The sequence below is a fragment of the Pygocentrus nattereri genome, chromosome 15 (genome assembly GCF_015220715.1).
Source record: "Pygocentrus nattereri isolate fPygNat1 chromosome 15, fPygNat1.pri, whole genome shotgun sequence".
Lineage (NCBI taxonomy): Eukaryota > Metazoa > Chordata > Actinopteri > Characiformes > Serrasalmidae > Pygocentrus > Pygocentrus nattereri.
The window spans coordinates 35,896,572-35,923,631 of NC_051225.1; the positions used below are offsets into that span (position 1 = coordinate 35,896,572).

Genomic DNA, 27,060 nt, shown 5'->3' on the forward strand with positions numbered 1-27,060 from the left:
ATTACGCATCCTCACTAGAACAATAGGCCACACACACAGGTCTCAGCTACGTCTGATCTGCAGTTTTTATCCAGCATTTTATTATATTTCTGTCTTTTTCATTCAAACTGCGCTGCATTTTTAATGTAACACTCCCTGGGACAAAACATGATCTCTGAAATGCTAAAACCTTCCTAACAGTTCATTTATGTTAACGTAACAATTTAGTGTATCATTTCAGGTCATTTTAGATGATGTATGTTTGGTCCATTCATTATAAAACGTTCACAGTGGTGTTTTTAAACGTGGGGAAAACATAAATTGGAATTTGAAGGTTCTGCGATGATTTTGACAGCAAGTTGGTATAGTGAAGGTGTGTGTGTGTGTGTGTGTGTGTGTGTGTGTGTAGGATCCAGAAAGCTTTGGCTCCATGTTGGAGCTCTCATGGAGAGGCTCGAAGGTGATTGATCTGGGCGGAGGAGAGAGCAGGACCTTCCTGAAGGATGGAGATGAGGTCACTATTACAGGTCAGTGTCCAGAGTGTGTGAAGGTGTGTATGTGTGTGCTTGTGTGTCTTGAGAGAGATGATGTGTGTGCTTGTGTGTGTGTGAAAGCAGTGGTGATTGTGTTTCATGGCAGAGTAGCAAAGTATAACATATGAGCAATAGGTTCAGATTTACAGCTCTGTTAAAGCATCACATCGTCTTCCCCTTGAAAACAAAATACCTTTTCAGAAGTTGTTAGTGTGGAGTGTCCGTGAGCTGAAAGTGCAGCAATTTTGTTTTTCCTCTTGGATTCATGCTGTGAGTGCTAAAACTGATACACAGCAAGACATGCTTTTTTTATTACATATTGAGTTGCATATTTAATATCAGATATTTTTAATGGTCAAAATCAATGTAAACTGTTAAAGAGAGACCTAAATATTATTAATGCCTCTAAAACAGGGGTGTACAATTCCAGCGTCCAGCACAACTCTGAGGTTTCCCTACTCAAACACACCCACTAAACCTGGCAATTGACAGATAAATGTAGTCCGGTGAATCACAAAACTCTGCTGGACACCAGCCCACCAACTTATTTTTATTTTTTTCAGATTTCTCACTCTTTTCTGCCAGTATTCCATATAAAACTCTGAATAGTAAATCGAATAGCTCTGTTGTAGTCATGGCAACCCCTGGTTCCTATCACCACCACTGTAAAGAAATCTGAACCATCTCACACCAAACCACTCTGAATCACCCTGTTTACATTGCAACCATTGAATTATGGAAAAAGTCTGTAAAACAGGATCACTCATCTGGCCCTCTTTCTGGAAACCACCATCACTGACTGTCTTTACATGCAAAGATTTTTGCCAGTCTGTTTGAATCCATCATGATTATAAATTAAACACTGAGGTGTTTATATCACACTCTACTCAACAGTCTGATGGAAAATCTCCATTTACATGCAAACTACAAGTAATCCAGTCCAAAATTCCAGTCATGCCTAGAGTACCACTTAATGTTGACATTACCATGACAACGAGTCCAGTCAGAGTGAGATGAGCAGCAGTGAGCAGTGCTTGTGTTTTTAATTACTTTAAAATTACGACAGACTCAGGAAATCGTCCTTCACGTCTCCTTATTAAAGAAGGCCGAGAGGAAGACGCCGTGTTCAGAGACACATAAGCTGGACTTCCGTCCCACCGCCGTCTTTTAAAGATCAGAGCATAAGCTTTGTCTCCTCTGCAGACCAGTTTCTGCTCCCTCATGTTGAACAGTATAAACTGTCGCTATGACGTGACGAACATGCAGAGTGTGCTTAAACATTTCAGATTGGGAATATAATCAGATACAAGGATTTACACTGATATTGTTCTTCTATTTAATTGGTTATTTACAGGATTATCCACCTCGTTCAATTGAAAAGAAACTGTATTCCGAATGGCCTCAATCAGACTCGACTGTTCCGATTGAAGTGTTTACACAGACGTATTCTATTTTGATTGAGCTATTAGTCTGATTATTAACGGATTATTAGGGTGCATGTAAACAGGGCTAGGGATCAAAACAGGTGCAACCCATCAGGTTAAAGTGGGCAGGGGGTGGGAGGGGCTTATACTATAGACACACCCACATTTAAATAACCTGTTATAAATCAGTTATTAATTGTAGAGGCTGTTATTTTTGGCAGTTTTTTTGTTAGACGCAGGTGAGAGGCACTGAAAAGGTTCAGTTTGAGGACGTTTCTTTATCTGAGCAGAAACAGTGTGTAGAATATAATTAAAACTGTATAACCAAAACATTTCAATGCATAAAATATCAAAAAATGGAATCTAATCTCGACCATCAATCCATCTCTCTTTCACTTTCTCTCACTCTTTTTCTCGCTCACTGTCTCTCATTCTCTCTTCATTTCTCTTTTTTTCACCCACTCTTTCTTGCTGTCTTTCTCTCTCTCTTCCCCCTCTCTTCACCTATCTCTCTCTTTTTCTTTGTCTCTTTCTTTCCATCTCTTTCTCTCACTCACTTTTTCTCTCTTCTCTTTCTCTCTCTCATTCTCTCTCTCTGTCCCTCTCTCTTATTCTCTCTTTCTCTCTGTAGGTTATTGTGAAGGCCGGGGTTACCGTGTTGGTTTTGGTCAGTGCCAGGGGAAAATCCTTCCTGCCCTGCAGCAGTGACCAGCCTACCTCCTTCTCTCTCTCTCACTCCATCCATCACAGAACCTGCTGGGCTCTTCCCTCACAAAATAGTGCCTTATCAGTCATGTTGAAATATTCATGACCTTTTAAAACCTCTCATCGTGAAGGCCAAATGCTCTCGGCAGGAATGAAGCCAAGACCATTTTTATTAAAGTCATTGCTGCGCCACTTCTTTAAAGATTCATTTTTGAAAAATCTAAACTTGTTTCTCACTGTGTTTCCTACAGCAGTATTATAATGTTTCCTACAGCAGTATTATAATGTTTATATGGGTGTTTGTTACCCAGAGCCTGTAATAAAAGTTACTGATTTCTTTAAACTTTGTTATTCACCTGGATTTTCTTGAAGTTTCAGCTAATATAGTTTTAAGTTAATGCCTCCTTTTTTTGACTGCAGAAAAGACTACCTGGTATATGTAAATGAGCTCTTTTCTTATTGAATGTTTGTACTGTGCCTCATTCAAAAAGCAGCATGATGCAATGCTCCTTGTAACTTCAGTGAAACTGTAACACTGACCAGGGTGACAAGGGAGGCTGCTAACCACAGATACACTGAAAGGGAGTGAGACCTGTAGAAGAACTGATAAGAGAATTTTGTGCAATTTCTGCCCAAGGTAAGTAATGAGCCCAGTCCAATTGATTTTTTCTAACTATTCAATCTCAGAAATTTGTTCAACTCCTGATTGACTCTCTCACACTGAACATTCGATTGTGGGTAGTAACCCGACGTTAAGCTGATTGTTAGACCCAGTCTTTCAAAAAAAAGCTGACTAAACTTGGGAGGTAAACTGGGGACTTTGGTCTGACACAATATCTTCGGCAATGCCTAAAAGACGAAACATGTTGAAATAATCCTTCAGCTGTTTGAAAAGCAGTAGGTATATCTGTAAATGGAATGAATCTGACTCCCTTGGAAAAACGGTCTACGACAGTAAGAACTGTAGTGTGTTTTTCAGACTTGGGTCAATCAGTAACAAAGCCTATTGCTATATGTGACCAAGGAGGAGTAGGAATGGGCAACGGTAGAAGTTTTCCTGCAGGAAGGGACTTGGGGACCTTACACTGTGAACAAGTGGAGCAATGCGCTATGAACCTATGAATATCATTTGAATATGTTCTCCCACCAGTACCAGTTTGATACGAGTTGGGTAGAGTCTTGCCAGGATGTCCTGACGAAAGGGGGATATGAGCCCAGGTAATAATGTGGTCTCAGAATTGGCCAGGTACATATTTCTTGTTTGGAGGACACTGTTCAGTGACCTCAACAGTCACCAAGACCTGATCTATGTTCTCATTTACCGCCCAACGGATGGGGGCTGCGATAATAGTGGGAGGCAAGACATTTTCTAGGGTAGCAGTCATCTGATTCTCCTCATTAAAAGCCCTGGATAAAGCATCTGCCTTGGTATTATAAGTACCGGGTCTATACGTGATAGTGAATTGGAATCTATTGAAAAAGAGGGACCAAGAGTTTATGGGAGTAAAACACTACTGTAACTTAGGCAGTAAGCCCACACGCTGAGAAAGCACAGCTCCTACACCAACATCAGAGACATCAACCTTGACCCCAAAGGCTTGGGTAGGATCAGGGTGTTTTAAAACAGGAGTAGAAGTGAAAGCAGACTTTAATGAGTTAAAAGCTTTTTCAGCTTGGTGTTTCCAGACTTGCTTTTTGGTGTTATCCTTCAAAACTGCTGTCAATGGGGCTGCAAAAGAGCTATACCCACAAATCAATCTGCGGTAAAAGTTGGTGAATCCAAGAAAATGCTGTAAACCCCTTATAGAAGTGGGTACGGGCCAACTCAGTACAGCATCTACTTTAGAGTAGTCCATGGCGAATCCCTCAGAACTGACTATGTATCCTAGAAAGGATGTAGACTGCAAATGGAATTCACATTTCTCCCCTTTTACATATAATTGATTCTCTATTAACCGGACCAAGACCTGATGGACATGACTAATGTGTAGGAAGATCTGTGGAGCAAATCAAGATATCATTGATATAGGCGATGACAAATTTGCCACATTGTTAATGAAGGCCTGGAAGATGGAAGAAGGTGCGTTAGAAAGGCCAAAAGGCATAACTAAATATTCATAGTGCCCCATGGTGGTGATAAACACAGGCTTCCATTCGACTAGCTCTGACAAGATTGTAGGCACTGCTTAAATCTAACTTAGAAAAATTTGTGGCTTCTCTAAGCTGTTCCAAAGCTACTGGTACTGGTGGCAAAGGATAAGGATGACGCTTATTTGATTAAGTCTTCATAGTCTGTGCATGGTCTTAGTCCTCCATCCTTCTTCTTCACGAAAAAGAACCCAGCAGCTGCAGGTGAAGTGGAAGGATGGATGAACCCCTGAGACAAGGCCTCCTGAATATACTCCTCCAAAGCTCTATCCTCCTCCTGAGTAAGGGGGTAAACTCAAAAAATTTAGGCGGAACGGCACCCTCAACGAGTTCAATAGAAGTCATATTCACAGTAAGGAGGACGTTCAGTAGCCTTGATCTTGCTAAAAACTGCTTTTAGATCATCATAATCTGGGAGAATGATTAAAGGTTGGTCAGAATTTGGACTTTCAATGGATGTGGAGTTCAAAATTAGGCTGGGAAGTTCAAGACATTGCTCGTGATAAAAGGGAGACCAGCCAGAGATATCACATTCAGAACAGGAAATGTTTGGGTTGTGTTTGTGCAGGCAGGGCAAACCTAGGCCGAGGTGCTCAAAACAAGAAAGCTAATTTCCTCTATGTGAAGAGCCCTGGTGTACATAGTGACAGGTCTTGTGAATGTATCAATGACACCCTCTCCAACTGGGTCTGCATTAGGGTACATAGTGATAGGTCTTGTGAATGTATCAATGACACCCTCTCCAACTGGGTCTGAAGTTAGTCTACAAGGGTTTTGCCAACAGTTACGTAAAACATGACCAGCAATGCCACAATACATGCACAGGCCTCTGTGTAACCTTCGAAGTCGCTCCTCCTGTGACAGACGGGTGGAATCACACTGCATTGGCTCGGCCTGAACTGGATCCTGGCTAGAAATGCTGGAGACGCTGACAGTGAAGCATGAGTAGTGGAATCCCCTCGGTGGAGAGCCACAGTTGTGGGGCGTGGAGAAGTTCTTGAGGATTTCAGCTGGTTTATCCAAATAGCCAAATTTATCTTTGCAAGCCAATTCTGATAGAATGTCTGAATTAAGTCCATTTTGATACTCAATGATAAGAGCTGGCTCATTCTATCCACTACCAGTGGCTAACCTGCGAAATTCCAGTGCATAACCAGCAACAGAGCGGTGACGCTGGTGCAGTTTAACTAGTAATTCCCCCTGAGAGCATCCTTCATGAGGGTAATCAAAAACTTTTGAATTTCATAACAAACTGTTCATATGTGTCCAATTGAACCTGTGGCCAAATGGCAGTGGCCCATTCTAGGGCTCAACCAGTAAGACGTGAAATCAATGAAATGCAAGAGGTGTCTGAACTGGGAGCCGAGTTGCTAAAAAAAAATCAAACACTGAAGCAAAAATCCACAACACTGGTCTGGCAAACCGTCAACCTTGTCAGGCTTACTAACAGGGAAGTCGTAAGTTGGAGTAGGCGGAGAACCGACAGGGGTAGGATTAGATTCGCTGGTACTCATGTTCTGCAGCTGAGAGGTGATCTCCTTTAAGCTATTTGCTATTGAGGCTAACTGCCGTTGTTGCTCACTCTGCTGTTGTGTGAGGGAGCCAACGGAGTGAGGAAGAGACTCAAATAACTGATAGTGTTGATTTAAAATAGGACCCTGGTTATTTACAGCCAAGATGATCTCCTTAATATCTTGTTGTCTGCTTGTTGGCGAAGTATTCTGTACGCTGGGTTTGCCAGCAGATTTATTCAAATGGAGATAAACAAGGTTAACGCCAGACCAGGTCAATGACCAGAATACACACACACACACGTTTTCTAAACTGCTTCTCCCTCAGGGTCGCAAGGAGGTGCTGGAGTCATTGGGCAGAAGGCAGGATACACCCAGGACAGGTCGCCAGTCCATTGCAGGGCAGACAGACAGACATACACATTCACACACACAACTAGGGGCAATTTAGTGTGTCCAATTGGCCTGACTGCATGTCTTTAGACTGTGGGAGGAAACTGACTCAGACACAGGGAGAAGATGCAAACTCCACATCCTGGTCACCCGGCCGGGGAACTGAACTCAGGCCCTTCTTGCTGTGAGGCAACAGCGCTACCCACCGCGCCACATAAGTATAGGCGAAAGCATAGTCGAAAAAACAGGCAAGGGTCATAACCAGAGAAAACACATACAGGAAAACAACAAAGCCAAAAGAGAAGCAAGAATCATCAACAGGAAAAAACAAGTGAGGTCAGACACGGAAAAGCAATCAGAAGAACAGCTACCAACAGCTTGGTATGCATTGACTAAGCAAGGGCAATACTTCACAAAGACATGAACCAAACAGACCAGTATAGATACAGAGTTCAACTGGTGGCGCTGATTAGAATTCAGGTGACTGTGATCTGCTAAGTGGTTTGTGATTGGTTGAAGAAGTCTCATGACTGACAGAAGGATTCTTGGAAATGGAACGATGGTGGTGTGAGTGTCTGAGTGAGAACCAGGAAGCACGACAGAAATTGAAACTGTTGACGTCTCAAATGGACAGTTTTTACAGCGTAGCTTCCATAAATGGACTGCATGGACTTGAGAGTACAGAGAAGAAAACTAACAATGTTTACACATATCAAACTATTTCAATAATGATGAGCACTTTAATGATTGTTTTCTGGGATTTTAAATGTTTCCAGGAGAACTACGATATGGAAAGAGAAGTAAAATGCCTCTCCATAGAGTTATTAAAACTAATTGCCGCTCATCATAAGGCCTCTGTTTCAGTCAGCTACAGATGACTATTCCTGTGTATCCCAGCCACTGACTAATGAATGCAGTTACATGAGTAGAGTGTAGATAGAATACTTAAGAGTCCTGATCTGAGCCGAGCCCCCCTGCTACCCACTTCAGACCAGCTGCCCACGCCTCAGCTACCACCAACCACCTTGGATGAGCTGCCCATCCTACCCTGATGTTCTCATAGACTCCTAGATATTCCTAATATCAATATTACTGCTGATAATATTAGTAGTATAATCACTTGTAGGTAGTTTGACCAGAGGAGGATGGGTCCCCCCTGTTGAGCCTGGTTCCTCCCAAGGTTTCTTCCTCAGTTCTGAGGGAGTTTTTCCTTGCCACTGTTGCCCCCGGCTTGCCCACTGGGGGGTTTCTGTACATTCTGTACATTCTTTCAGTCCTGTGGAAACTTTGTCTTTTCTGAAATCCTGTAAAGCTGCTTTGTGACAACATCCGTTGTAAAAAGCGCTATACAAATAAATTTGATTTGATTTGATTTGATTTGATCTAAAGTTTTTGTCCTTTTTGAACAGGTCAGGCTTAAAAGTGACTCCACCGTTCTCCTGATGAACAAGTCACTTCTACGCATGTGCTTGAGGTTTAATGAGCCTTTCATGCTTTTGATTTAAGCCGATTTTAATATTTGTGCTTTCATCCCTGTGTTAAAAGCTACCTATAAATGCATGCCTGAGTCTGCGTAATAGAGATAAGGCGTTTTATAGCAGTTAAAGGAACACTGTGCAAAAAAATCAAACCTACAAATGTTCCCCTTATTCCAATTGTGTACGAAAATCAGACCACCTTTCATATATTTAATGTCCAGTCAAAACAGCCAATAAATACAAGTTATTCATGTTTCAGGAAATATGTCTGAGGAGATAAGATTGCGCTTGCATAAGGAAGGAGAAAGTCAAAGAAAAAAACAGGAGTTTTCAAAACTGGAGTTCAAAAATTGTTTAACAGCTACAGAAAATGGGGCTCCTAACAACCACCTGGAAGACCTGTAAGCCACCAAAACTGCCTCAATCAGATAAGCAGCACTTAAAGCTTCCATCTTTGAGAGAGAGGAGGAAATCAAGCTGCTTCAGATCTGAAAACATCCACAGGTGTCTCTGTCCATCCTTCCACTGTGAGAAGACCACTCAGCGCTATGGGTCTGAAAGGATGTGTAGCTGTAGAAGAACCTCACTGAGAAAAGGAGACGGACACATCAAACAAAGAAGCTGAACAATGGACTGACCACTCCAGAGTCCAGACCTCAACACCACTGAATGGGTTTGATTAGTTCAGAAAATCATCAACCAGCTTCTAAGCCTGAACTTTGGAGGTGTGTCTGCAGATTCTTTGAGAAACTGAAAGTGAGTCTCCTGAAAAGAATGGAAGTAATGAAGATAAAGAGCAGACACAATAAATACTGAATACTGAAATTTCTGACCCTGAAAACAGAATAATTTGACCGGGAAATGAATGAATGAGTCTCACACCTTCGCACAATGTGGCACTGAAATGGACAAAAGAATGCCATGTAGCTAAAAACAGTAGCAGCCATCCTGAAGCCTGAATTTTCAGCCTGTGTCAATGTTTATATACAAAAGTGCCTCTATTAATTTACCCCTTGTCATAGATGTAGTTGGTCATCCATGACGTTTGGTGTCTGAAGTTTGCTTCTTTAGTTATACGCTGACATGAGATACGAGGCGTACGCTGCTAATAAAAATGGGCCAAAGTATGAATTAAGTTTAAGTTCCATGATGCCTGTTTCTACTGTTCTTTAGCTAAGCAACATACGTTTGTCCATTTATAGATTGTACTGTACAGTTATAGCATTAATTACAGCAATAATCGTAGTGCATCACTGCATGACACCTGCCTCAAACTGTGCTGAGGCGTTTGGTACTTGAGAGAGTATATGAGTGTACAGTGTCTGGAGTGAGAGTGTTATCAGTGTGAACTCTGTGAACTGCATTGGTGTGTGTTTAATGTGCGCTGTCAGGCTGTGTGTATGTGTGTGTGTGTGTGTGTGTGTGTGTGTGTGTGAAAGCTGCATCATTAGATTGATCACTCTGTCTCCACTCTAAACTCACCTGCTGTGTCTGAATGGCTCATAATGATCCTGCAATCCACCGCTTTCTTACTCACACAGAAGGCATTGCTGCACTGGGCCACATTTCGACTGACAATTACTCAAACAACAGCCAACAAACAGCTTCCTCTGCCTTCAGCCACCATTACCGTGATCCACTGTTTGTTCTTATCGCCCTGGGGCATTTCTAAAAATGCAACCTTCTTCAAAATTTAAAAAACGAGGCCAAAAATGCAGATTATGACTCAGTACTTCTCCCTGTAATCATTTATCCCTCTTTAGGCTGAGCTAAAGAAGGCTAGAGGTCATTCACAGTCCTGTATGTACTGCACACCCATAAGGACAAAAATATCTAATATATATGTATATGTATTATATATAAATATATATAAATATATATGTATTAGTTAAATCAATTTTTTTGCATTTGTTTGTTACTATATATTTTTTTCAATTGTATATACTTTAAAGAAACATTACAGCTATAACTAAACGTACATGAACTGAATGAACAGCACTGATTTCTGTGTTCTGCATTGTACTTTGCATTACTCATGAATGTATGCCTTAAGACACCCACATATAACGTGTTGCAAATAACCTAGATATCAAATCATAACTGCAGTTTCACAGCGTATTGTCACGATTGGCCCCTCCCAGTCCTGTCCATGTGTTTGTGTTGGGTTTTGATCTTCCATGTGCATTTGTTTTGGTTTCCTAGTCCGGGCCCTTGTTTTGGCGACTCCTCCCCTGATTATTCTCACCTGTGTTTCCACCTGTGTCTTGTGAACCCTCGTTAGCCCTCTTGTATTTAAACCCTGTGTTTTCATTAGTCTAGTGCTGGTCTTTGTTTGATGTATGTTGGTATCTGCTGTGGTGTTTGTTCTGTTCTGTTGAATTCTGGTGTCTGTCATGTCTGCCCCACGATCTCTCCGTATTGGCTACTTGAACCTGGACTGTTATGACTATGACCCTGGATTTGCCCATAATAAATCTCGCTTATCTCAGCACGGGCATCCACCTCCTCGCTCCACGTTACACGTATCAATACCTGCAACACTTAATATAGCAATAAATTGTTATATTATTTTTGTTGTTTTTCAGTTTTTGACATCATTTGAAAATGTCTGTTGCCCTTTACTCTGTGTGTCAATTTTATGATGATAGGACCAAAAGAAATGTGCCAAAATTACTTGGACAAAATGCCTGGTTCCATTGACTTACATTAAAAGTACAGTATGCGTTTCCTTCTCCTGTAAAGTTATCATTTTGGAGAAATGAGGTTCAGCGACATTTTAGTGTTTGCCATGTATTTCGGCATGAACTGCAATGTGTTTCAAATGTCTTTAAAATATATATAAAATATATGCCCAGATAATGTTTCTAGAGAAGATTTACTTGTTAACTTAGCTGGCTACTTTGTCGAAGGATTCTTAATGTAACATTACATGCACAAGCTTACAGTGTAAGTTTTGAAGCAATGAAATAAAACTTCTCTGTGAAAACATTAATGTATGCATAAACATGGAAGGCCATAACCTCTGGATGTTGTTGTAGGAAAATGTTGTAGGAAAATTTCATTATACCTGCATTTTTTTGGGAACATGTTTATATTACATCCATAGACGACATGGATCATTTTACAGGGAAGGAAAATCAGTGTGGTGGCCAATTGGCTTCATGTCAGTATGGAATGACATCATCAGCTACACTACGTTTCCACACGTATCCAAGCTTCTTTAAAGTGCACCCATTGCTGACATAGGCGTTCACTTGTGCACACACAGATTGTCTAATCTCCAAAGAAAAGCATGGATTAATAGAATGGGACGCTGTAGAGCAGCTGCACCTGAGCCTACAGACTCCATGCCCAATGCCAAGCATGGATGATAGGGATATAAAACCCCCAGCATTAGACTGTGGAGCAGTGGAACTGTGTTCTCCGGAGTGATGGAGCTTAATCCAATTCCTCTGGGATGAGTTGGAGTGATCCAGAACTGATCATCCAACATCAGTACCTGACCTCACTAACACTAAGTCAAATCCTCACAGCAATGTTCCATCATCTACTGTAAATGAGAACAAACTCTCCATTAATAGCCTTCATTTCAGAAGAAGCGCTGCATGAGGACGTGGTCTCCTGTACTCGTTTGAGATTTTCCAGTATGATCATCACTTATAAGTATTGTGTTCGTCTTGGTGGGGGTTTAATGTGGTGACAGATGGTGCTCAACTTTAGGTGGTGAGGATCTTCTAGGGTCATGGGGAGAATGATATGGTTTGGCATATTAGGCTGAGACACTCTCTCTCTCTTTCTCTCTCTCTCTCTCTCTCTCTGTTATTGATGTTGCTATGTGCCCGGTGCAGGTGGAGAGCTCACAGTGGATCTGACCTTAAAATTACATGAAGGAGAAAGATCAAGAGAAAGATGTGGAGACACTGAACCACTGAACCTACAAACCTGTGAACAACAATAGGCTACGATACAACTACTACAATAAAGCAACTGTTATAAGAACGTAACATCTTTAACCTCTGCTAATGTAACATAATCTTGTTCCAGGTAGTTTTGGTCCTTTTCTATTGCACTGGTCATGAAATATGAAATATCTATATTAATAGCAACCTACCGCTACTGTGGGTTGTAATAACATTGCATTGCTGATAAACTTCAACACTATTACATAATAACAGTAAATAGGGGGCAGTGAGCACACTTGCCTAGAGCAGTGGGCAGCCCTATCCACTGTGCCTAGGGAGCAACTGGGGGTTAGGTGCCTTGCTCAAGGGCAGTTCAGTCATGGACTGTCAACCAAGGGGATCAAACCAGCAACCTTCCGGGGCTGGTTCACAGGGCTGGTTCCTTAACCTCCAGCCCACAACTGCCCCACAAAGCCTGAAAGTAGGAAGGATGAAATGAACCAGATTTGGATTTGAAAGCGGAAACTTTCACCCATCGCATTCTTTTTTGTCATAGAGAAATCCAGCTTGTACTCCGAGTTCCTTGTATGCCCAAGACGACGACTGCCGAATGTCAGAATGAGTAGTCTGTTAAGCTCATGAAGGTCTCGCTAAGTAGCTGATGAGTTAAATATTGTCTTTTTAATGAGGAGAAAGGCTGAAGTCTGCAGTGCTGTAGCCCAGAAGGAACCCAGATCTAGTGCTTACTAAATAAGAGTTCAGGCTTTCTGATTTATGCAAAGTCTTTTAGCTTGAATGCAAAGTGTCTACCACGATTAAACTAGGATATGCACATTGTCCTGGTTAGCATTCTAAAAGTGACGTCAACTCTTACTCCCTAGCTTACACTCCCTCTTAGCCACATTAGCATTTCTGGGTAAAACATTCCTTCAAACTTCCTGTGGAAAGCGAGAGGCCTCCCGTGCTGGTTAGGTATTAAAATACAGGCGCAATAATTCAGATTTTCACATTAAATTAGAGCTGCAGGGCCAAATGCATTTCTGCCTGGCTTGTTTACAGTTATTGACTGAAAAGCTCCCGCTGCCATTCACATAATGCTCCTATTGTGCATTAGGGAACACACTGTGGAGCATGCAATATTAAAGCCGCCTGTGCACTGTTGTTCAGAAACACCGCTGATCAATTATATCTCCCAGCTGACAGTGGTATAAAAGAAATCCATAGTAATACACAGCTCTGGGCAGCCGAGCAAAAATTGCTGACGCAGGCACAAGTTCTACTGTAAATGTCCACGGATTAAGACGAATTGATTCCTATTAATATCAATGGACCGAGAGCATAAAGAAAAAAAGAGCAGCACTTCAGCACAACTGATTCCAGTTACAAGCTTCTCAGCTTAGCATTAGCATTATATCAGCAGGGCTGCGCAGCGTTTCATTAATGTTCTTCACGATGCTCTGTGTGTTGTGCCACAACATCTTATGTCATTTAGTTTAATGTTATTTATGTGCTTTTAGAAAAGGTGAAATTATACCTGAGCAGCTCTCACTATGAAATACCTTCATCTTATGTTAGCCATGCATGTTGGCAACATTTAGCATCATACAAGTGAAACTATATTTCTTAGGTAGTGTTCCTGCCTAAAACATGCATGTAATGCCTCTGATAGCACAAGGGTAGTGGGCCTCTGTTGGCCCACTCATGACAAAACTGGCGGTCCACTGTTTTTTTTGTTCAGCACTTTCTGGTCGGCCCACCAGAGCTCATTTTTGACTCACTGGCCAAATGACTTATTTTCCCTTCCTTCCTTTCTTTAGTTACACTTAGTGAAGTGGGGTAGTCATGGGGTGGAGGTTGGGGAACCAGCCTCATGACCGGAGGGTTGCTGGTTCGATCCCCAGAGCCGACAGCACATGACTGAGGTGTCCTTGAGCAAGACACCTAACCCACAACTGCTCCCCAGGCGCTGTGGATTGGGCTGCCCACCGCTCACTGTGCTCACTGCCCCCTAGAGTGTATGTGGTGTTTCACTTCACGGATGGGTTAAAAAATACATTTTCTGTCTCAGTTATTTTGTAATGTTTGTCTTACTTTATTTTCTAAAATAAAAGTCTCTGTGCATTTAAAATCTGTTTGGGGAGATTAAAATTAGGTAGAGCTTGTATGCACAACAGGACTCTGGGTGGTTTGAGGGGGGTTTAAACATTCCACCCCCAAAAATCCATCTCAAGTGCTTAGTTCAAGACACAGCTTACAGCACAGCTGTAGGAGATGGGTAGGCGTGTTTACCACAGATGTAGCCATAGTTAACTGTGTTATCTAAAAATAAAAAAGATATGCAATATATTTTGTCTATTCTCTATTATTTTTGTAGCACTTCATGAAGGGTCAGTACATCACACTGAAGTTGGTCCAGAAAAATCCATCCAAACAAAGCATGTATAAGCATAAGGGAGAAAACAAAACTCTGTTGTGAGCATTTTAAAGGAGCTCACCTTTAGAAAACCATAGTAGAACATTTTGGGCAATGCTTGATAAATAATTCTATTAAAAAGGAATTGAATTATTTAGTGATATTGAGCTGAATTACTGCGCCTCTGGTTTGTGGTGTGATCTGTTGATCCCCTTCTTTGGGGAAATACTTGCACTTCACCCGCCGTAGCTCGTTCTTCATTCTTTCCCAAAAGAGGGTGAGTCTGCTTATACAACCGTTGCTGACTGCGAATATTACTTTCTGGAGAAATACAAAAACTCTACATCTGCATATGTTCTCCAACATGCCTTCCAAACGCAATTTATAATCCAAACAAACTCTGGCTAGGGTTAAGTGAACCGTCAACTGCCTTGCCAAGAAAATGACGGATGCTGTTTAAACGGATTGAACAACCTGAGGCCCTCTTAAGTTGATTAATCGTTCTGCGGAGGAGGAAACAAATACAGTCATTGATAGGAAAGCAGCTGGCAAAAATTAGACCATCTATACGTGGGCCTCAAGTGTGGGGCTAATAACGCCAACCGCTAAACACTTTCACGTAAAGGACTTTACGCTTGTGATTCGTCAGAAAGGGTTAAACCTTAAGTCGCCTTAGGAAAGGACTGTGAGACATTACACTAACCCTGTCGACGCAAGCCAAAGCATATATAACATACACGCATTTGGCAAAGAGCCCTTTTACTAGGCAACACACTTTTTCGCACTGGTTTCCATGAGCGAATACATTCTTCCCTGAATATGACACTGGAGTCATCAGAGAGGGCTTTCTCAGGAACTTACCAGCTGTTTTTAGTGTCATAACCACAAACTTTGACAGGACCCCCGACAATCACAACTAATTACGCACATTTTCAGCTAACCACTGTGCTGTCAGGCTGTTTTGTTTCACTCCTAATGCCACTTGGCTGATCAGGAGCTATTTTTTCTGTCCTGTGTTTGTCAAATGAGCGAAAAACTGGCTCCTCTGTTTAATGCAGGGTGTGAATTCTCTGTGGAGTGCTGGGCTAAGCCAGACCGAGCCTTGATTCGCCTAGACAGCTAGGTTAGCAGTAAGTGGGCGAGGCCCTGCTGCTCACCCGCATATCAAGAAGCCAGATGCTTTAATTAGCCCTGTGCTTAAATATCCACCAAAGCTCCGTATGAGTGCGAAATGTCACAGCCCCCCACCCCTAACCTTCTCTGGAGCTGAGTGGATTAATCTCCCTCTTTGCTTTGGTGCCTTTTTGCTGTAGGGACAGGGATTTCTGCACCTTGATGAGAGATATCAAGGGGCTGCCTGCTACCTGAAAGAGAACAGCCCTTTTGAAGCCGAGAGCCCTTCATAGAGCTCCAAACGAGTGTAGGCCGAACGGGGGAAGTGGAGCTATGGAGAAAGATGGAAAAAGGAAAACATGAAGGATGCCAAAATACATAGAGTGCTCAGGAGAGAAAGTAAAAGCTTTACTGTATGGTGTAGCTTTCTAAATTGCAATGCCCACTTGCCATCATCCTGTTAGTCACATATAAGTTGCAAATTGTGCTAATATCATATAGAAGTACATGGAAAAGTTTGGACACCCTTTTCCAATGACAAATTGTGTTGTTTGTACTCAGATTTGGTGAAAAACGGCCATATTTAAGTTTGACTTGGAAGAGAAAGTGCTAAAAACTGGCAGGAAAAACAAAAAGTAATGCAGTAAAAAGTTTTTTTTTTTCAAAAATGTAGACTGAAATCTACTCAGATTTATGCTTGACGTCTACAGATCTTGCATGTATTTATTTTATTTAATTGCTAGCACACCTGATTGAATATAATGAATATCGATTAGTGAAACCATCCATCCATCCATTTTCTAAGCCGCTTCTCCGTCAGGGTGCTGGAGCCTATCCCAGCAGTCATTGGGCGGAAGGCAGGATACACCCTGGACAGGTCGCCAGTCCATCTCAGGGCAGACAAACAGACACAGACAGTCACTCACACCCAGGGGCAACTTAGCATGGCCAATTGGCCTGACTGCATGTCTTTGGACTGTGGGAGGAAACCGGAGAACCCGGAGGAAAACCCACACAGACACAGGGAGAACATGCAAACTCCACACAGAGAGGACCCTGGCCACCCGGCAGGGGAATCGAACCCAGGCCCTCCTCACTGTGAGGCAACAGCGCTACCCACCCGCTGCCTTAGTGAAACCAGATATTAGATAATAACCACAGTTAATACTGGGCAAACAGACAGACAGAAAGGCAGATAGATGGCTAGCTAGATGGATAGACAGATTGAATGTGAACAATTTTAAAATGCTCATTCTATTTTAAAAGGCCTTAACAAATAAAACAGCTTGTTGCAATATATTTGATGTGTCTTATTTTATTTAGCTGCACTAATCATTAATGGTTGAGCATTTGAAGGTAAGTGTTTGTTTATCTGGGCCTCTGTAAGCAAAGAATCTGATGTAACTTGAACCGTCACAAGTTTTAGTTGAACACCTCTGACTGGGTGACGACATCTGATTGACATTTTCCTTCCAGTAAAGCTTAAAAACAAAGTGCAGGCGTTAAATTCATCATTGTCTTTATTATGCATAAGAACACACAGGCGAAATGTAGCACAGTCTTCAATCTGACAAGACTTTTTTGTTGGGTCTGCTGCTTCGTTCTTGACTGTGTGCTACTTCTCATTTGTAAAACCTGGCGAGAAAAGAAGCGATTCAAGACTATCTTTGTGATTTCAGCTGAGGCACTTGATAACATGCAGTTATGATTATAGTTCTCTGCAGGAAAGTACGCTAACCGGCACATGGCTCAAGGACAGCAGAGGACCGAGAAAGTGGCTGATTGTTCTAGCTGATGCAAAAGAGAGTGCATTTCAAAGAACAGCTTTGCAAAAAAAATAAAAAATTCAAATTCGCACAGTTCTTCTCTTTAAATGTAGTCAACCAGCGAAGACGAGCTACGCGGCTAATATAACTAATAAGAAATCTACTAATATCCAGTTTAACTGTGTGATGCAGTTGAGAGCAGGGCGCGACATAATCAGGGTGAAGTGTGTGTTCTTAAAAAAGATGGTTTTCCAAGGGTTCTTTAGTGAAAACAATGCTTCTATATAGAACCATGAACACTTAAAGAACCATCCATCCGTTTTCTAAGCCGCTTCTCCCTCAGGGTTGCGGGGGGGTGCTGGAGCCTATCCCAGCGGTCATTGGGTGGAAGGCAGGATACACCCGGGACAGGTCGCCAGTCCATTGCAGGGCAGACAGACAGACAGTCACTCACACCCAGGGGCAATTCAGCATGTCCAATTGGCCGGACTGCATGTCTTTGGACTGTGGGAGGAAACCGGAGAACCTGGAGGAAACCCACGCAGACATGGGGAGAACATGCAAACTCCACACAGAGAGGACCCTGGTCACCCAGCCGGGGAATCGGACCCAGCCCCTGTGAGGCGACAGCGCTACCCACCACGCCACCGTGCCACCCTTAAAGAATAATTTGAATACTTAAATCTTTTCATGGTGAAATGGTTCTTCAGATTGATGGAGAATGTGTTGTAAATGGTTCTATACAGCACCAGAGAGAGTTCTTATATTGTCAAGCTTGTAATAATAGAACAACCCTTATCGGTGCTATATAGAACCATTTTCAAAAAGCTTCCATCAATCTGAAGAACCATTTCATCATGCAAAGAACCATTTAAGCATACAAATGGTTATTTGAGTGTTCCTGGATCTATCTAGAACCACAGTCTCTACTGAGGAACCCTGTCGTGTGTCCTTTAGTAAAGGCAATGACTCAATTTAAATGTCTATGTATAGAAACATGTATGTGGTTCTATATAGCAAAAAAGGGTTCTGCTATTGATATAATTTCAAGCTTGTAATAATAGAACAACCCTTATTGGCGCTATATAGAACCATTTTCAAAAGGTTTGATATAGAACCATATATAGCATGTTTTCCATCAATCCGAAGAACCATTTCACCATGCAAAGAACTATTTAATTGTGCAAATGGTTCTTTGGAAGTTCATGGTTCTGTATAGATCCATTGTCTTTACTAAAGAACCCTTGAAAAACCGTCTTTTTTGAGATTGTAGTTTAACAGCTTCAAGTACACCCTTTAAAAAGACGGTGCTTCAAGGGTTCTTTAATAAAGTCAACAGTTCTATTTAAATATGTATGTACAAAAACATGCATGAGGTTCTATCTAGCAAAAAAGGCTTCTGCTATTGTTACAATGTCAAGCTTGTAATAATAGAAGAACCCTTTTTGATTCTATGCAAAACCACTTTCAGAAAGGTTCTATATGGAACCATGTATAACCCATTCTCCATCAATCTGAAGAATGATTTCAAAGAACCATTTAAGTATGAAATGGTTCTATATAGCACTCATGATTCTAAATAGATCCATAGGCTTTACTAAAGGAGCCTTGATCTTTTTTCAGTGTGTAGAACATGTCTTTGCTCATGTTCTCCTATTCCCATAGCAACATCATCTGCAGATTTTGACAACAATCAGAAAGACATTTTTCCAGGTTCACTCTGTTTTTTTCTGATTATGGAGTTCTCTGAGTCACAGAATTCATTTCTATATTATTTTTATCTCCTTCTTGGTCGCTCCATCGTTTTTAAGCATTCGTTTTTAAGTGCGGCCTCCACACAGAGGGGTTAGCTTTACCACAGTGTTACAACAGCATCCCTTTATAACCAATGCAATTCAATATCCTTCCATATAAATTCAAAGTAGTTATAATATTGTTTTTTTATTGATTATTTATTTTTGAAATGTCATGTGAATAAAATATTTCACTTTGTTGTGCTGACATTTCCTCTCCTACTTTGTAACCAAAATAAAAGTTGCCTCTTTTGACTAATCATTTGTTTGAACCCATATCTTTTTAAGCCAAAAAGCTTTCCTGGTTCAAGCGATGTAGGATTGTGTTAAATTAACCGTAACTGTATTGATTTATCCACATTTTTATCCACAAGTCCATTGCAGTCAACCCTGCCTATGGGGTCACATGGTAACATGTGTACTCACGGCAGTAGGTGCTCAAAACAAAGTTTACATTCATAGCAGAGTTTGTATAACAATGTTGCTTGAATACTTCTGAAAAGTTAGTTTAGAATAATATATGTTCATTTGCGCCCTGCTCTCCTAAACTTTGGTTCATTTTAAGTCATACAGGATTGGTCATACAGCCACATAAACAAATCTATTAGAAATGACTTAATACTTTAAAAAGTACAGGGAAATATGTGATGATTTAGACTTGCACTTATAGCACAGTCCTAATTGGCTGGGTCCAAACTTTCATTACAAGGACCCCATTTAGGTACATTAACCTCGTAGCTCCAACGCAAAGCCAATAAATCTTCAGACACCAATTATGTCCTGTTTAATCAACTACATTCTAGCCAAAAAAACTGAATTTTGTATGTCAAACTAGTTCTTTAAAACTAAAGGGAAGTTTACCTTTGTCATTGAAGCTCAACTAAGAGTCCTGGTCTGGCGTTTGTAATGCTAGAAAGCACCCTCTACTGTGTATCCTGAATAGCATTGATTCTAACAGAGCCACTATTGTCTCTTCATTGTAAACAGACATGAAATACCGCTATTTCTGTGCCGAGTTCCTCTTATGAGGCTGCCTTTGTCAGGATGCCTCCAAGCTAGGCGACGGTCCAGTGCACAGCATACTCGATATTTGCACGGTCCATCCATCATGATTATTAGAAAAATGTATAAAACCAAAAGGTGCCCTCGAAAGATAAATGAAAACTCACGCAGGCATACAGTAGCGCTCACTCTTCCTCATTGCACTTGGTATTGTTGAAGAGTGCTGGAGGTGAACTACGGGCTTTTCCTTTCATCGATAGCTGCTCTGGGAACAGCTCGGGCCCACTTGCGTGGGCTGTGTGGTATTGGATTGTTCTGGCTGGCCTGGGCCTCGGCTCAGCTGGACATGGACCCGGCTTGGAGGCTGTAGGTAGTTTCAGAGTTGTGAGAGTCCCTAGTTGGTGTGCTTTGAGTTGTTGTTCCGTGGCCCTTCATCCTGAAGAAGGTGTGTCTAGAAGACAGAGAGACGGATCTGTATTGCAGACTACATCGTATGGGTTTTTGGTGGTGAAACCTACGACTAAACATACAGGTGGTTGTAGTTTTGATGTAACACACACATATAAAAAACTTAACGTTTAGATTAATTAATAAATTAATACTTCGCCATCTACACTGTGCTGTTTTTAGTCTCACATTACAGTTTCATACAGCAGTGAGTGTGTTTACATGCACTCAATAATCCGATCATAATCAGATTTCTGCATTTAAATAGTCATGTAAACAGCAACTCTTAGACTGGAGTAAGGTCCAGAAATCTGGTTAAGAATTCCGGTTCAAAACCCCCTTCCGTTTCAACGTGGCTCCGAGATGTCGTGCATTTTCTTGCTATGGAAAAGATGAGGTCCACCTTGAAAGGCAATACTGCAACATTTTATTCCAAATGGAATCCTTTTTAAAAATATTTTAATTCACTTCAGGTTGTGCCAGCTGACAGCTATTTATTTATTTATTATTTTCTTTTAAATCTAATTGTAATATATATTTTTCTGTGTGTGTGTGTTTGTGTGTGTGTGTGTGTGTGTGTGTGTTTGTGTGAGAGTACATCTTTTTTTGGAAAATAATCCAAAAAAGAAAATTTGAGGAAGTTTTTGAATGTGTGGAACTGCTGGATGTGTCTGTTTTGCTTTTATTCCTCAATAAAAAGAGAAGGGTGAAAAAAAAGAAACCGATAGAGGTGGATTTTACCTCAGTCCTCAGATTTCTCAACTGAAAGTGGGTGTGGCTTATAGCAGAAATGAGTATGAAGTGGTGGGACTGGGTATATTTATGGACTGCAGTGGATCGCAGATAAATCAAGAGTGCTGATGCTAATAACATGCATGCAGGATGTAGTTTAGCGAGCCAATCAACAGCCGAGATTGTGAAACAAGCGTCCTTGATGGCTTATGATAAGGTCGACTGCGTAACTATTACAATTTGGTATTGAATGCAAATATGCCAGTGGCATATTCTAACACTCAGTAGTACTGAAGCAATACTTTCAGAATTGGTTTGTATGTCATTTGTTTGGTTTGGAGAAGGAACAGGAGATGATCAAAGAAGACTTTTTGGGAGACAGGGGGTCAAGAAAAAGAAAGGGCAGCATGAATATCAATTAATTCTCAATTAAGTCACACAGTATATTGCAACCACTCTTATCAAGAGAGACAGTGCATTGATAAACGGTTGACAGGGACAGTGATTTTGCCTCTGTACACCAGAAATGAAGCAGTAAAGATGTGACTGAAGTGTAGACTTTTAGCTTTAATTCAAGGGGTTTAAGAGTAATACTGCATTAATTGTTCAGGAATTACAGCCATTTTATATAGTCCCTCCATTTTCACAGGCTCAAAAGTAATTGGACAAACTAATCTAATATAAATACAAGGATTATGTTTTATATTAGGATGCAAATCCTTTATGATTAATGGCCCTGCCATTTATGAACATTCCATTTATTTGACTTAAGAAGCTCTCGTGTTGCTTTTGTAGTATGTTTTGGGTCATTATCCAGCACTGCCCGATGAGTTTTGTAGCATTTGACCGAATCTAAGCAGAAAGTATAGCTCTGTACACTACAGAATTCATCCTGCTTCCTCTATCAGTAGACACATCTTCAGTAAACACCAGTGACCCGGTCCCATTGGCAGCCATACATGTCCATGTTATAATACTGCACACACTATGTTTGACAGTATGTTTCGGATCATGTGCCCTTCCTTTCCTTCCTGCACACTCTTCTGTCACTGTGCTTCTGGTCCAAGTTAATCTTGGTTTCATCTGTCCAAAGAATCTTGTTCCAGATCTGGGCAGGCTTTTGAAATATGTATTCTAGAAAAGTCTAATCTGGCCTTTCTGTTCTTGAATGTAACGCGGTGGAGCGATGATGAGGCGGACGCATATGCGAAAAGAAGTGAGATTTATTCGGGGCAAATCCAGATTCAGGGTCAAAACGGTCCATGGTCAGAGAGCCAACACGGATTGAATGGGGAACAGACATGACAAAAGAAATACAGGATAAACAAACAACGGAGGTCGGAAGAAACAAATATCAAACATACAATACAGGATCGAACAATTCAAACAGCACAAACAAAGACCAGTGAGAGACTAGGGAAAACACAGGTTTAAATACAGGGACAGGTAACGAGACACATGTGGTTAACAAGAGGGTAACAGGTGAAAACAATCAAGGGCAAGGTCTGGAAACAAGGGGGCAAGACCAGGAAGGAATCAAAACAAAAGCACATGGACCAGACCAAAGCCAAAACAAAAGCACATGGCAAGGGGCCAATCGTGACATTGCACGTCACCAGGGGTTTGTGTCTTGAGATAAACTCTCTGTATTTGGATTTATGAAAGCAGTCTTTGAATGTAGACTTTGACAATAATACACTAACCTCCTATAGAATGTCTTTGACTAGACTAGATGTTCTGAAGGGGTTTTTCTTCACTGCAGAAAGAATTCTGGCATCATCTACTTTAGTTCTTTTTCGATGTTGCTGAGCTTGTGTACTCCTTCTTTTAAAGAATGTACCAAATTGTTGATTTGGTAACCCCTGAAGTTTGTGCTATCTATCTGATAGGTTTGTTTTGTTCGTTCTGTAATGACAGCCCCTTTTATTTGCACCGACACCTCTTTGGATTGCATATTGAGAGTTCCTGTGAACAGCGAACAGCTACCAGATACTTTTGAGTGTGTGAAAATGGAAGGACTATGTAAAAATTGCTGTAATTCCCAAACAGTTAATGCAATATTCTTGTTAAACTACTTGAATTAAACCTGAAAGTCTACACTTCAATCACACCTTAAATGCTTCCTTTCAAATCTATTGTGGTGGTGTACCGAGGCAAAATGACCAAAAATACTTATGGGCCTGACTGTAAATACCATGGGACTTTGAGTTATAACTCTATGTTAGGAGTTCCACAAAGCCTTTCATTGATCCCTGCTTTTCACAATAACAAAAAACTTTTCACTGGCAATGTATGTGTGTTTGTAACTGACTACAAAAGTCCAGATCTTCAGGAGGACTGTGTGTACCTGTGCCTGCTAGTCGTCCAAGTGTTGTTCCTCCCAGGTGGAGGTGGGGATGGCGCTGTAGGGGTCCATGATGACTTTGGCACAGCGGATGATCATGGCCACTAGCAGCAGGCAGAGGAAGGCGATGCATGCCAGAGTCAGGCCCTGATCCACGTCCACAAAGGCTGGGTCTGGCGTAGTCTCCTCCATCGCTTCGGTCTATCCACATCGATCCGGACCACTGCTACCATCCTGATTGCTTATCTGAAAGCGAGAGAGAGAGAGAGAGAGAGAGGTGTATCTCACATCTCTTCCATAATGTCCTACGTGCAAATTACCAGTAGTGCTGTGAGGATCAGTCAGTATCATCAATAGCTTCTATTTACGAGTCTTTTTCTTCAAAATCATGTGCAGGTCAGGCTACACTCACTCAGCATCAGAGGAAACATTCCAGTGTTTCATGGTTGCAACGTGACTGAAGTTCTTGCTCAGGCAAAAGTTAATCTACACAATTCCCTTCTTACCTCTAATATGGACTATCAGCCAGGACATATTTGGCATCTGAAGTTTGCTTCTTTCAGTTTTGCACTGGAGCTACAAGGCTCATGCAGCTAACAAGTAATGGAAGCTCATCGCTACTTAGCAATTAGCACTGTGCAGCATGCCATCCTAGCAAACTTGCTTCAAACTAAGTATCTCAAACAATACAGAACAACACAGCAAACCTAAATCAAATCAAAATCTGAACCTAATCATCCTGGTCTATAATATCACAGTGTGAAGAATGGTTATGGATCATTCTACTGAATTGCTTCAGAGTTGAAAACACATTTTGAATGACTTGGACTTTAGATTAAAGTGTATCTCTGTATTCTTCCTCTGTCAGCAGTTACATCATCAATAAACACCAGTGACCCAATTCCACTGGCAGCCATACATGCCATAATACTACCTCCACCATGTTTGACAGAACATAATGATTTGATTGGCCATAAAACAGTGACAGCACTCACAGGCAGCAAATCAAATTTCGTTATCTTAAAAATATTAAGATGAATAACAAACAAATAAATAAATATTCTATCCCTATTTGATTGGTAGGCCTGTGATCAATTTGGGTAGGCCCTTGCCTGAGTAAACTTCAGACGACCAATATGTCTGAAAGTGGATATTCTGAAAATGTGATTAATAGTTGTTCTCACAATGCAATCTAACCTCTTTGAATTAGTACAAACTTAAAACCACACCACAGGAGGTCTACGGATCAGAGAGACCAGTGGGCCATGCTTGGCTGGAACTTGTCTCAGACTTGGCAGAGAAAAACAAGCAAAGGGTCAGAGCCAGAACCTGGAACGGACACAATGGGAGCACATTGCCCTCTCACTGAGGGCAGCACAGTCCGGGGCCAGTGTTGTAAAGGAGGACAAATCGATTACAGCATGACTCAAGCCATAAACATCCAGCAAGAGGTGAAGTGATGTAGTCACTGTGTTAAGAAGCTGAACACTTTTTTCATGTTAAGTATGTACAGTGCAGATGAATTTGCTCATAGCTCATCTGACCACAGAGAATTACTATATTTGTGATACTTACGGCTGTACCTAAACTTTGAGGAGGTAGCACTGGTGCTAGAAATGTTACAGATATTGTAGCTCATAATAAAATACTGTAGAAATAAAGTAACAAAATGCTTGTACAGTAAAGATGGGGTTGTTTTCGATTAAATTTAAGTCAGTCACATTACTTTGTGTAGTTAATAATGAATTTGCTCAGGTTTTCTGCCATTTGATATACTGACTTTAATTTCATTATAGCCAAAAGTATGTGGACACACCTGCTTTTTATTGAATTTAGGAGTTTCAGCTCCACTCATTGCTAGCAGATGTACAAATTAGTGTTTTGTAAACATATTCAGTATATTCTAACAGTGCAATTATACAACTCCATTTCCATGGGACGCTGGGCGTCAGAGAATCTGGAGAAATGTCTGTATGCAAGGGAAAAGGCTAAAAATCAGTATTTACTGGCTGTGATCTTTGGGGCCTCAGGCGGCACTGCATTAAAACAGACATGACTTGCATAGACTCAGAAACACGTCAGAAAAACACTGGAACAGTTTGTCGCTGCATCCACAGATGCAAGTTAAAACTCTAAAACCCAAAGAAGAAACTATATACAAACAGGATACAGGAATGCTGCCACCTTCTCTGGGCCCGAGCTCATTTAAGATGGACTGAGGCGAAGTGTCCTGTGGTCCGAAAAATCAACATTTTAATTTCTTTCATGAACACTGCGTTTTCTGGACTAAAGACCACTCAGCTTGTCATCAGTGCACAGTTTAAAAGCCAGTATTCATGATGGTATAAGGGTGCATTAGAGCACATGGCGTGGGTGACGTGCACATCTGTGAAGGCACCATTAATGCTGAACAGCCGAACAATGCTGATATATACATGTTTTGGCAACATATGCTGCCATCCAGACTGTTGTAATGTGGGGGAGTGATGACGAGGCAGACGCATACACTGAGAGAAGCGAAATTTATTAAAGGCAAATCCAATATCAGGGTCTAGACAGTCCAGGGTCAACGAGCCAACACGGAGAGAACGAGGGACAGACATAACGAAAATGAACACAGGAAAAACAAACAACGGAGGCCGGAAGAACGATGCTAAACAATACAATACAAGACCAAACAAAACAAAAGCACATGGAAGACCGGGAGGGGCGATCGTGACAGCTATGTCTTTTTCAGGGAATGCCTTGCTTTTTTCAGTAAGACAATGTAAAACCCCATTCTGCATGTATTACAGCAGCATTGCTCTGTATTAAAGGAGTCCAGGTGTTAAACTGACCTGCCTGCAGTCCAAATCTGTTACCCAATGAGAACATTTGACACCCTGTGACATGAAATAAACAACAAAGGAGACCCTGAACTGTAGAGCAGCTGAAATCCTAAATCAAACAAAAATGGGAAAACATTTCACTTGCAAAACTACAGCAATTGGTCTCCTCAGTTCCCAAACACTTACAGAGTGTTAAAATAAGAGGTGATGAAACACAGTGGTAAAGATGCCCCCGTCCCAGCCTTTTTGGACCATGTTAAAATAAATAAATAAATAAATAAAATTCTGTTTTAACATTTGATATGTTGTCTTTGCAGTACTTTCCACTTGCATATCATTGCATTCTAATTTTATTTACATTCTGCACGGTGTCCCAACTGTTTTGGGCTTGTACTTAGAACTTTTATAACTTTGGTCCCTAATATCATAACAGGAACGTATCATATTAACACACCCCTGGTTCGTACACAGTGTCATTGTTCACCGTTATCATGCAGAGTTCTATAGAATTACAGTTCTTTAAAGCACATTGTGTCTTTTATCTTTTGT

General features: G+C 41.2%; 2 protein-coding genes across 5 annotated transcripts in view; one reads left to right on the forward strand and one right to left on the reverse strand.

Moving 5' to 3' along the window:
* The window catches only part of fah (fumarylacetoacetate hydrolase (fumarylacetoacetase)), a 34,771-nt gene extending 31,787 nt beyond the window's left edge, over positions 1–2,984 (forward strand). Inside the window, exons 13-14 of the mRNA XM_017699564.2 lie at positions 389–506; positions 2,568–2,984. Coding sequence (XP_017555053.1) covers positions 389–506; positions 2,568–2,644 — 195 coding nt within the window. The 3' untranslated portion in view covers positions 2,645–2,984. The remainder of the gene's footprint in view (positions 1–388; positions 507–2,567) is intronic.
* LOC108428475 (cortexin domain-containing 1) overlaps positions 1–27,060 on the reverse strand; it is an 81,649-nt gene that overhangs the window by 31,212 nt on the left and 23,377 nt on the right. For 2 of the 4 annotated variants that reach the window (XM_037545278.1, XM_037545279.1), the window contains exons 2-3: positions 23,687–23,929; positions 18,502–20,611 (exon numbers count right to left, since the gene is read on the reverse strand). In XM_037545278.1, coding sequence (XP_037401175.1) covers positions 23,696–23,875 — 180 coding nt within the window. In that variant the 5' untranslated portion in view covers positions 23,876–23,929 and the 3' untranslated portion in view covers positions 18,502–20,611; positions 23,687–23,695. Of the gene's footprint in view, positions 1–17,101; positions 17,235–18,501; positions 20,612–23,686; positions 23,930–27,060 lie in introns of those variants that run through there. The other 2 variants (XR_005131509.1, XR_005131510.1) reach the window with 2 other exon arrangements.